The 11,596-nt window shown below is 37.1% G+C and overlaps 1 protein-coding gene across 4 annotated transcripts; it reads left to right on the forward strand.

The window, feature by feature from the left end:
* Positions 1-1,602: 1,602 nt before the first annotated feature.
* On the forward strand, positions 1,603-6,417 carry LOC112290895 (putative receptor-like protein kinase At1g80870). 4 transcript variants are annotated; one of them, XR_016505964.1, is made up of 4 exons: positions 1,603-1,916; positions 2,062-2,144; positions 2,811-5,980; positions 6,199-6,417. XR_016505964.1 is itself a non-coding variant. In XM_024537743.3 (3 exons), exon 3 carries the CDS (start codon positions 3,498-3,500, stop codon positions 5,853-5,855), a length of 2,358 nt encoding a protein of 785 aa, XP_024393511.1. In that variant the 5' UTR covers positions 1,603-1,916; positions 2,062-2,144; positions 2,811-3,497; the 3' UTR covers positions 5,856-6,417. The 4 variants fall into 4 exon arrangements, 2 of the variants coding, with proteins under 2 accessions (XP_024393511.1, XP_024393512.1); XM_024537743.3 differs by having other exon boundaries at positions 2,811-6,417; XM_024537744.3 differs by having other exon boundaries at positions 1,648-1,916; positions 2,048-2,144; positions 2,811-6,417.
* The last annotated feature ends 5,179 nt before the right edge of the window (positions 6,418-11,596 follow it).

Raw genomic sequence — 11,596 nt, forward strand, 5'->3', positions numbered from 1 at the left:
CTCATTTTTTCATATTTTTCATAATGTGACAAAATATTCAAAATTGTTGGTTGTGAAGGAGGTTTAATAAGACAAAATTCCTCCTTTGTCCACTTTACAAGAGTATGTTGTGCAATTTGTCCACAATTTTGTGTTTTTTTATTACAAATTTTTAGTTGTTGTATGTTGGTTAAGTTTTAAAATGACAAAGAATGCAAGGAATGATTCATTGTTGTTAGTTATCTATTATTACTTATATATGCATAGCAAGAAATCATAAATAAAAAAAAATGTTGGAATTCATATTATGTATTAGCATTATTTCCAACTTTTGTTGCTACCTATGCTAGTGCATGGTTCATTCTTCTTTTGACTTGATTTTTTAGTTATGCACTTCAACAAAGATCTAGTTCTTGTCACTTTTTCTTTGAATTTTTTAAACTTTAACTAAGTTTAGACTTTTCTTAGCTATGACAAAAGCAATGAGATGGTGAGAAGAAAACAAGACCATGGTGTATTATAATGCTAAGAAATAATTAATGCATACTTTATAATTAATAGTAATATATTGTCCACATGCTCTACTTTTGCCAAAAACACTTAAAACCATCAAAATTATATGATTTTACATAATTTATAAAATTTAAATCTACTAAGGTTATTAATTACAAGAAATACCATTATATATTAGAAAATAAACATTACAAATATGATGACTATAGTTTTTTTATTTTTTATTTTTTTTATGTTTATATATATATTTATATTTATATGAGATAATTTAATTCAACTATAATAAATTTATTTATCCACTAATTCAAGATGATAGAAGTTCCATTGCAAAAGTGCTTAATAGTTCAAATAGAGACTGATCCAATAATTGAGCTAAGACAATACCAAGACGTGGGGCAGAGGATAAATGTTTAAATATAGAGTTTATTAATATTATTACTGTTGTTTTCATTGAAAAGCAATATTTCATGAACTTATCTTCATCTAAAATTCAGTATTAAAATTGAAATAAATTGAATATTGAAGTGAGATTTATTTTTTTAAAAAATTAAAAACAAAAATGCAAGAAACAAGTACTTTCCAAATGGTAAATGTGTCACTAAAACCACAAAGTCGCAGTGTACAATGCCTTAAGATACAACCAGGTTACTCCCTTCATTCATTTCACTATCATCTAGCCTAGTGAAACCCTAAAAGCCAACCTCCACAACTTCTCCGAAGCTCATTATCCAGATGAAAATATACCAAATTACACCCACGAATTCGAAACATTGTTCATCCAAACACACCCTTCACCAACGCATATACGGAGTCTCATCCGTCCGACAGGTCTGCCTCGACTGTGCCGACCTGGTACCGCAACGAGGACGCATTCGTCGCCGTCGGGCGTGCGCCGTTGTGCGCCGTCGTCGAACTTCATTCGTAGTGGCGGAGGAGTGTTGGAATCGAAGACAGGGATACAGGATTCCTCCCGTCGTCGCTGCTGCTCCACCACGACACAAGCTGCAGCGCGGGACATGGCAGGGTGAGGCCCAAGGGAAACAACAAAAATAAAAATAAAAATAAAAAAATAAAAACTTTCACACACACACACACATACACATTGTGCTCCTCTGCAACTTCGGCAGTCAGCCCCAAGATCCGCGACTTGTCGTCGCAGTGTTCCTGCCCTTTCGCGGTGAAGGACTGGCCTGCTGCTGCTGCAATTACGCTGCGCTGGAGCTCGTCCTGGGATCTCAATTGAAGCCTAGATGGTGGTGGTGGTGGTGAGGATGTGCCTCGAGTTCTCTTGTGTGATCCATGCGGTTTTGCTCGTTCGTAAGGTGTTGGAGTGCGCGGGTGTGCCCCTGCACCACTTGCGGGGAGGAGAGAAGAGGCGGACCTGCGGGAGATTGACGCCGTTTCGTCGGGCTTCTTGCAGCGTGGTCAGTCCCGTCCTCTTGTCTGCTGTGGAGAGCTTCCTCATCGAAACTAAGGCTTGGCGTGTTTGGATTATAGAAACACCAGCGATTGTGGTTGTTTATCCTTTAAAAATTTAATTTTGAAAATTTTCTAGATTCCGTGCTGCAGGCTTGAAGACTTCTGCTCGTGCCTATTGCAGCTGGCTTAGAGCATTCTCGGAGGTGCAACCTAATGCGTCATGTTGGAGCATGGTTGGTGTTTTTTTTTTTTTTTTTTTTTTTTTTCTTTCTCTCTTTTTATTCTTCTTCCCCTCCGTCTTCCCTTAAGAGCGCTGCCAAGCTATGTTTGGCTTCCACTGGATTCTACTTAATCTAATGATGTATAGGTACACGCTCGTCCCTCATCATGAAGATTTGTTTCAGCTCGTCCTTGCGACTGAAACCTTACGAGAGACTATTGCATTTCTTTAGGCTTTGGTTGAGGGCTAGCATGCTTCTGCGTACGGATTCGTAGGGGTTTAGAGACGCCCTTAGTCTTACCCAGCGTGGAGCTTGATTTAGCTTTAAGAATGTGATACTCTAATTTCAGTTTGCAAATTTTTCGCCCGTCTTTAGTGTTGCGCACTTTTCCATCCTTGATGATTGATTGAGAGCTTCATTGAGAAACGATTTCTACGCATCCAGTTCACAGCGTAATATTCTACAGTCTTGCTAGTCGGAGCTTAAAGTCAGTGGTTAACATCTTAGACCTGAAACTTAGGTAGATCTCTTAAAACAGTGATTCTCCATTAGCATGAGAAAGGAGGTGATGGTGTCTTCTGAGAAACAGCTATGCAGTTACCCTGAGTGCTGGATTTCTATGATTTGATAGTTCTGGCGGCCGCCGATTGTTAACATGCTATTCGTTACAAAATACAGATGTGAAGGTCAGTACTCAGAGGGATCCAAGAATATGGGCTTGACGGTGCTGCATGTTAAGCGTCAATATGGAGAGTCGAATTTTGATGGTGAAAAACAATTCAGAGAAGACTCGGTTCGGATTCGAATCGAAAGGTGATTATTGCTGAAGAATGTTACTTAAGATGCAGCTGTAAGAGAGTCTAACCCTGGAAGACAAACACAAGAATAGAGAACCTCATGGAATTCGCAACATCGGGGTTTTTCATCTGAACTATAGCTATCCTTGTAAACTTGAAGCAATTGGACCTTTCACCGAAAATTGAGTTTTGCATCTGTAGGGCAGTGTATCTCCTCACGAGAAAGAAACAACAGAATGACTCAGGATGCCAGTAATTAATTCTGGGTGAAAAGGTTTGAGATTGAGACAGTCGATGCAGGTTCCAAAATCGGATCTTCATGGAAGGTTAGTTACTCAGAGAGCTTCTTATCGGGTCCTCCTAAAGTATAGAAATACTTATTGTTCCACATAGCGGCATGCCTCATTTCAAACCAGAGACACAAGAGCGTTGATCTTAATGGTGCTTTGACAACGGTCCGAGGCCAACCTCATTACAGCATGAGTTAATTTATTGAGAAACTCACCGTTCTTCAGTATCTAGCTCAGCAGTTAACCATGGCTGTTCAAGAGCACTAATTTGGGTGGAAATGGCTCCGAGGCGAGTCTTGCAGGCCAATGTGCCTCCTGCATACTCGCCTCTTGGCTCACCTTCAAATAATGTGGGGTACTCTAACCACCATCTTGCACTGGGTCTCGGTCTTGGATGCAGCTTGGCTGTGGTTGTTGTGGCGTTCTTCGCTGCTTTGTTTATTTATCGTCGGCTGAAAACCAGCAGGAGAAGCCCATATGACCGTTATACCTCTAAAACACTTCAGAAGTTTTCATATAGGCAACTCAAGAAAGCGACTGCAAGTCTTTCAGAAGCTCAGAAAATTGGCCAAGGGGGGTTCGGGGCAGTCTACAAGGGTCAGCTCCGTAACGGGACCGAAATCGCAGTGAAGAGAATTGATGTTTCCTCTGTTCAAGGTGAGGTTGCCTTCCAAAATGAGGTCTTACTTGTTGGCCGAATCAACTCTCCGCACGTTGTCCGGCTCCTAGGATTTTGTGCACAAGGTCCACGGCGCCTGCTCGTGTATGAGTTTATGGAGAATCGAAACTTACAGGAGGCCCTCTTTGATGAAGTTTACGCTGTACCATTAAGTTGGGCAATGCGTTTCCGCATCATTCTCAACGTCGCCGAAGCGTTAGCCTTTTTGCATTTCAAGTGTGACCCTCCGATCATCCACGGTGATGTCAAGCCCAGCAACGTGTTGTTAGACGCCAACTACCACGCCAAACTTGCAGATTTTGGTCTTGCTCGAGTGAAGACTGAAGAAAGCATCCTTGAGGTCCAAACCCTTGAAGCGCAAAGAGAAGCCATTGAGAAGGAGAGGATGAGGTATGAAAGGATAGTACGAGATCGGATCAAGCGTCGAAAACGAAGAGAGGAAGCTGAGAGGAAGAATATGGATGACGCTAGACTGGGCAACTCCTTGAAGGGAGAGTCCGTGGAATCGTTTGCATTCGACCCCAATCCTCAGGGGGATCGGAAAAGCTCGGCTTCTTTGTACGATGGTCTGTCGACTGAGGAAGAAACGAGTGGCTTAACTTTGGAGTCTCCCTGCTCAAAGGTAGGGAATACTACACCTACCAGCATTGTAAGGAACTCCAATTGTGAGTGCATCCCACGTGCACCCGTAAAAAGTGATAGGGTTGGCGGTGTTGCACCAGAATCGCCAGTTTCCAAGGAAATTAAATCAGATGTGGAAGGGGAAAATTTCTTAAGTGCAGAAGAAGGAGAGACCGATGCAGACAAGAGTGTGATTCTAAGTATGGACGGGACTGGGGAGGAAGGGTGGAGTACCGTGAGTCCCTCGCAACCTGATATGGAATTCAGCTCTGAGACTGTGGACATCCTGAAGAAGAGAGGAGTGAAGGGGAGTGGACTGGGGTCGTGGAGTCGGGACTGGTGGTGGAAACAGGAGAAGGGCGATGGAAATGGTAGCCAACATTCTCAAGACTTAGATACGAAGAGCACTAGAAACACAGAAGAGCTCCAACGAAGCGGAGAGCTTCTCACTGAGGGCGAAACACGACGAACCAAGAGCCGCACCGATTTTCGAAGGCAGCGGTCGAGAAGTTCCGGTTGGATAGGCGCCATCGTAGGCGAGTTGAGCAAGGAAACGAAGAAGAAGACCCCTGCCAATCACGACAAGCTGAAAGGACGAGAATGGTGGCGTGAGGAGTATTGCGATGAACTTAGCAACAAGAGCCGGGAATTTAAGAAAGGGTCGACCACGAGACTGGATCGTAATCGTGGCAGCCGGAGGCACAAAAAAGATGATTACACAAACTGGATACGGGACTTCAGTCAAGAGTTTAGTGCAGAATTAGGACACAGCAAAACTCTGGATATCAGGAGAGAGAGTCGAAAGTCGAGATCAAGACGAGAGGAATTCTGGAGTGGCGACTCAAATCGAAGGATCAGCAGTACTCCAAGTATGCGTGGAACCGTCTGCTATGTCGCACCTGAATCTGGCGGAATGGGATCAAACTCAGAGAAAAGTGATGTCTACAGCTTCGGTGTTCTATTATTGGTAGTGGTATCTGGACGCCGGCCGTTGCAAGTCAATGCATCCCCGATGACTGACTTCGAGAGAGCGAATCTCATTTCATGGGCACGATTGATGGCCCGCAATGGGAATGTGCTGGACTTAGTTGACTCAAATCTTCAATCGGCGTACTCTGAGGATCAAGCTGTATTGTGCATCACCGTCGCGCTTCTCTGTCTGCAAAGGTTACCCATCGCTCGTCCAAGTATGAGTGACGTCGTGAAGATCCTTAATGGAGAGCTTGAACTACCTGACCTGCCTTACGAGTTTTCGCCATCTCCACCAGGGTTTAAATCACGCCGAAAGCCCTCAGCTGATGAAAATGATCTTGAACAGACCCCCGTGACTATCTAAAACTCAGGCCTGTTGCTTTCGGCTGCGAAAGGTTTCCTGGTCAGGATCGAAGACCAAGGTCACAAGCATGAAAGTGGGTTCAATTGAAACAACAGGAGATGTTTTGGTGGTGATCTATGTACAAGGTGACCTTGGAACACACTATATCATGTACTGCTTCATTGCACTTCTGACCAGCAGAAATCGTACTTTGTGCAATACTGAACATTGCACATTGCATGAGAGAAATGTCGGTGAAGTTTCTCCTGTCGTGCATTCGTTTGCTGTGTTTGCCCTCACTTTGGAATTTCATCACCTGTTTTATAATATTTTCTGATGTTGACGAGCGATGTAGACACCGCAGATGGTAACCGACTCTCAGAATTGGCATGGGAAAGGAGGAGCTGGGAGGTTGGATGAGCGAAATCTTGAACAGTAGCTCATGAGCCCAACTGTAGGAGTCCTCTTTGTGCAAAACACAACCACTTGCGCTAAAGTAGATTCTCTCGTGGACTTTGTTACGTTCTCCCAAAAGTTATTTGAGACTCGGAATGCTTCCGATCGAAGTCAATTTACTTCAAAATTGTTCCTGATGACTGACCTTGTAATTTACATGAACTGACTGGAGCATGAAGCGTGTAGAATATCACAAGCAAATCATGGCATTTTTTCTTGAGAAATTTTCAGCTGCACGCTAGATTCACATTCAACATGTGACTCTTGCAAATGGACTCTTGTAAATTCAAGCTACCGAATCCAATGTTGGGGTGTAGAAACGCTTCAGCTCCTCCTGGCATTCGTAGTGCCAAATACTCATGAATGCCTGCAGGTATTCACAACGTTGACGAAAGACTGCACTGAATTAATTGTTGAACTGGGAGATACAGTGATAGATATGTCTGCTGAGAATGTACTGGTAATCTCCACCATAAGTCAGGCAGTTCCTGAACCGCTCTTCCACTCATCTGCTTGAGGTCGTTGGGCAGAGAATAGAATGATCATTGACAAAGCTCCATCCACCTTCCACACATCACGAGTTGGAATAAAGGCCGTCTAAGGGAAACGACTGGACCAGTTTTGAAGCACTTATCACATCATTGTTTAGAGGCTTGTTTACGACGCGGATGAGGAAACTCCAGGTGATGCAGACCGAACGACCCGCTTCTCTTCCAGGAGATTTTATTCCCACCTCTGCTTGGATCCCCTCTGGCACATTCACCGACCTACTTCTAGAAGAGTAACCTCCTGCTGATCGAAGCTGAAACGATCATACGATCATACCTCGGTGGCTACATGATTTCTAGTACTCTTCGTACACCCGAGATGCATTGAAATGGGCATCTCTCTCTTTCCCTCTTGCTCTCTCAGGTTCCGTTAATCATCTCTAGTCCAGACATTCGGTACAATGTCTTGAAGCCTGGGACGCTAGCCCTAATTTGCAGATAAGTGCAACGAACGAAGGAGCAACAAGATATTGCACGGAAGAAAACTGGTGCCCGAAAGAGCGTTTTTCGTCCATAGCAACTGACGGAGTGGACAGATTGGACGTTCGTCAGGTTAGACAGGCTCCCTGGTGAACAGTTAATAAATTTGGACGAAGCGTCTTCAAATTGAACGAGAGGTCTCGTTTGCGATACTAATTCTGGGTAGAAGAGGGAGAGTGACGAATCATGGTGCTGTTCACATAATGGAAATAAATCCATAAAGTTTATAATGGATTTTAAATTGAATAATATCCATTATAAACTTTCAATTGTAGAGTATTTGGTTGAAATTATGATTATTTTTATTATTTGGGTACAACCATAAAGTAGTACATAGTTTCTGTCTTATAGATTTAACAACCTACCTTCAATAATCAAAACCTAATATAAACAAAGCCATTACCATCAAAATTTCCTTTAATAATTTGTAAAACATGCAAACAATCTACCCAAAATCAATGGCTATATGCTGCATTTATCTCATAATCCAAAATGGACCAACAAATTTCTTGTAGAATTTGACAATTTAGAGTAAGATAAAATAAATAGAATGAATGGTGATTAATTCAAAATCACCTATAATCTGGTTGAAGAAATCTGTACAAGAAATAAAACCATCTTTATTCTAAAAAAATAAAAAATAAAAAAATAAAAACTTCTTTGAATAAACTGATGAGCTCTGAAGGACTCTAGATCCTATCATTATATAACTTTTTTTCCAGTTTAATTAAAAGATTATATCTCAATAGGGTTTTTATTTTTATCTATATATTTATAGTTTTTTTTTTTTGGACTAGTTGATGAACAAGGGTTTGATCCAAATGACTTTAATTAAGGTGACATTTGTATATTGAGATAATATAGTATAAATTATAATTATAAAAAAACCTATAAAAATATATCTTTTCAATTCTTTTATAAATAAAAAAAATTAGATAGGATGTCATTTCAAGGCTTTTTTTTTTTGAAGAAGAATTTAAGAAATAAAAATAAATATGTGAGATGTGTCTTAAAGAAAAATAATAAAAAAGAATGAGAATATATATATATATATATATTCAAGAAGAAACAAGAATGACTATTTCTTAAGTTAAAAAAATTATAGATTCTTGAAATTAAATTGGAAGCAAGAAATGAGTTGATAATAATAAGGAAGAGCTTTCTCTTGCATCAATATATACTATCTAACTAGGAGCTATGTGGCAATGTTTCAAAGGACCTCCAAAATGTATCTAACTTGCAAGTTCAATCATAGATTTAAAATGTATTGTATGAATTTTCATAGGTTCCAATCTTAATGAATAAGTTTTTGAAAACTTAGAAATTAATGTTGTGACTTTATTTGTTTCATTGCAACCAAATCTTTATTCTTAGCATCTTTTAAAAATTCAATTATTGCATGCAATACTTTGAATAATAAATTATCTATTGAATATGCTTTTAATATTTTTATTAATATATCTTTTAAATATTTTTTTAATCCATATCAAAATTCATTGACAAAGAATTTATTATTCTAATCTACATTGCAAGGAAGGTTTAAAAATTTAATATATATATATATATATATATATATATATATATATATATAGTAGCTAATTTTAATCCTTATTATAAAGATATAAATTTTATCTTTGCTACTTTTTTCAACCATTTTTTAAAATATGGATATAAATAATTTAAAATTAAATTTAGATCATGTAGAAATTACGATTTTTTCTATCAAATGTGAAAACCAAGAGAATGAACTTTTAAATAGTACTACAATTATAAGTCCAACTTGAATAAATCTATCAAGTTATTAAAAAATATGAAACCTTAGAAAGATCTTGACTTGTTGTAGAAATCCATGAAATTTTTATCTTGTTCTATCAAACTTCTTTGACATACTAATTGTAATCTCCCTCATACTTGTAGTAGTAAGACTTTCGACATTCAATTATGCAATTGAATCACTTCTCTCAAATATATAATTTCTTAGAAAAGACATGAGACTTCATTCTTGACTTCTTCCATAGGTATAGAAATAGTACTTTTATGATTGACATTGTATCAAGGACATGAATTATAAGAAGTCAAAACATCAATACATTCTTATTTCATTAGAAAAGAATAGATATTCATTCAAAAATAGTATGATATTAAAACTAAAAACTCTATAGCCAAAAATAAGAAGATTAGAGAGTCTTGAAATAAGACAAAGAATAAGAAAGGTGTTGACAAGAGTGAAGAAGGCTTTACTTTTGCCTCCATATATACTATCTAACTAGGAATTATGTAGCGATATTTTATAAGACCTCCAATATGTGTCCAACTTTCAAGACACACATCTAACTTATAAGACAAGTTTCTTACATGTGCACTATATGGCCAACTTTTATCACAAGTTGCCAACATATGCAATACTTGGCCAACTTCTTGGCCAAGTTTTCAACCTACCAAATGACTATAAAAATGCATAAAGTCAAATTTGCATCTATAAAGCTTCTAAGAAGCTTTTTCACAAGATATTATCAAATCTATCTTCATTTACATTCTACAAAATATTTTTTATTTAGATAATTACGTATCTGTGTGACACATTGATAATATGTAAATGTTTTGTTTTAAGAGTAGTAACAAGCTTGTGAAGTTCTAGAATAGTTATAAATTTATTCTTACTTTTGTTAAGTATAGCATCTATAATTTTTCTTTCCATATCTATACCAAATAATTTTAATAAATCCACAAGTCAAATTAGAAGAAGGAAATTTAAAACCTTTAATATTTAATTAAAAATTTCCACAAAGAAGGATAATCTACTCTCTTTTAAAACAAAATAAGAAGAATAAATTAACACTCTTTTCAAATTGTCAAGGTTAAGAATCTAAGAATAAAAATAAATTGATAAAATGTATCTCAAAAAAGATAAAAAAAAATAAAAATAAGTATAAAATATATATATATATATATATATATATATATATTCAAGAAGAATCTAGAATGACTATTTTTAAAGATAAAAAAACTATAGACTCTTGAAATTAGATTGGAAGCAAGAAAAGTGTTAACAAGAGTGAAGAAGGCCACATTTTTACTTCTATATATAATATCTAAGTAGGAACTATATGACAATATTTTAAAAGACCTTCAAAATATATTTGATTTGTAAGACCATTTTTTATATCTACAAGACATGGCCAACTTGTTGGCCAATTTTTCAACCCATTAATCACCTACAAATATGTATAAAGTCAAATCTGCTTCTATGAAGCTTCTAAAAAACTCCTCCATAAGATATTATATCATTTAGTAACTTTTACTTACTTCTACCTAACTTCTCTTATTTAGGTAATTACTAGTGTTAGTAATATCCATGATACTTTTATTTAAATTATAAAATCTTAGGGAATAACTTTACATTAAAAAAAGAATTTATGTTGATTTGATTGAAGTAGCACAAAAAAATTGTAGTCAATGTAAGGAAGCAAAGTTTAAACAATTTAATAAATGTCTCTTACTTCTTTTATATTCCTACTATTATTGAATCTATTTTACATAGATTTAAAAACTACATAGTTGATAATCTTGTTTAGGAATAAAGTACAACTATTTTGTAATAACCAAGCACACAATCCTTAAGATTGATTATAAGACCAACTCTTATACTTTATTAAACAATATTTGAAGAAGTTCTTACCAACACCAAAGGTTAAAGATTTTTTGGCTGCTAATAGTGAGAGCTTGCTTTTGGACAATATAGAAGTAATACAATGAACAAATTTTTCAACAAGAAACTTAGCTAAAAAGACAATAAATAAGTAAATCATAGTTTAGTATAATTTTACAAATTACAGAAAGCATATTGGAGAAAAATACTAGAAGTCTTAAATAGAAGACCTTTGAATAAATAAGACAGATCAAAAAATAAAAATTGAAAAATGTTTGGATTAGAGATGGAAAGTTAAGTGAAAAAGATGCAAGCAATTCAATGAGATGAAACACGCCACCTCCCAAGACAAGAATAGCCCATCCCAAATAGATGCCTCGCTTAGGCAGTAAAATATAACACACTTCTTTAAATACTTCTTTGATCAGCAAAACGATATACCTTCTTACACTTGAACAACAACAACAGAAAAAACAAAACATAACAAACAAACAACATTATATACAATTAGTGTCACACCATGTCAAATCAATATGTGAGAAGCATTAATGATGATGAATAAGGAGATGTTGACGGTAGTCTGAAAAGCGTCCCACATGGTTTTGAATCAGCTCATACGCCATGTCCAC

Source organism: Physcomitrium patens, chromosome 13 (assembly GCF_059467195.1).
Source record: "Physcomitrium patens ecotype Gransden chromosome 13, ASM5946719v1, whole genome shotgun sequence".
NCBI classification, from domain to species: Eukaryota; Viridiplantae; Streptophyta; class Bryopsida; order Funariales; family Funariaceae; genus Physcomitrium; species Physcomitrium patens.

Excerpts from the sequence above, each read along its gene's own strand:
- LOC112290895 (XM_024537743.3), top strand. The coding sequence starts at position 3,498 with ATGGCTCCGAGGCGAGTCTTGCAGGCCAATGTGCCTCCTGCATACTCG.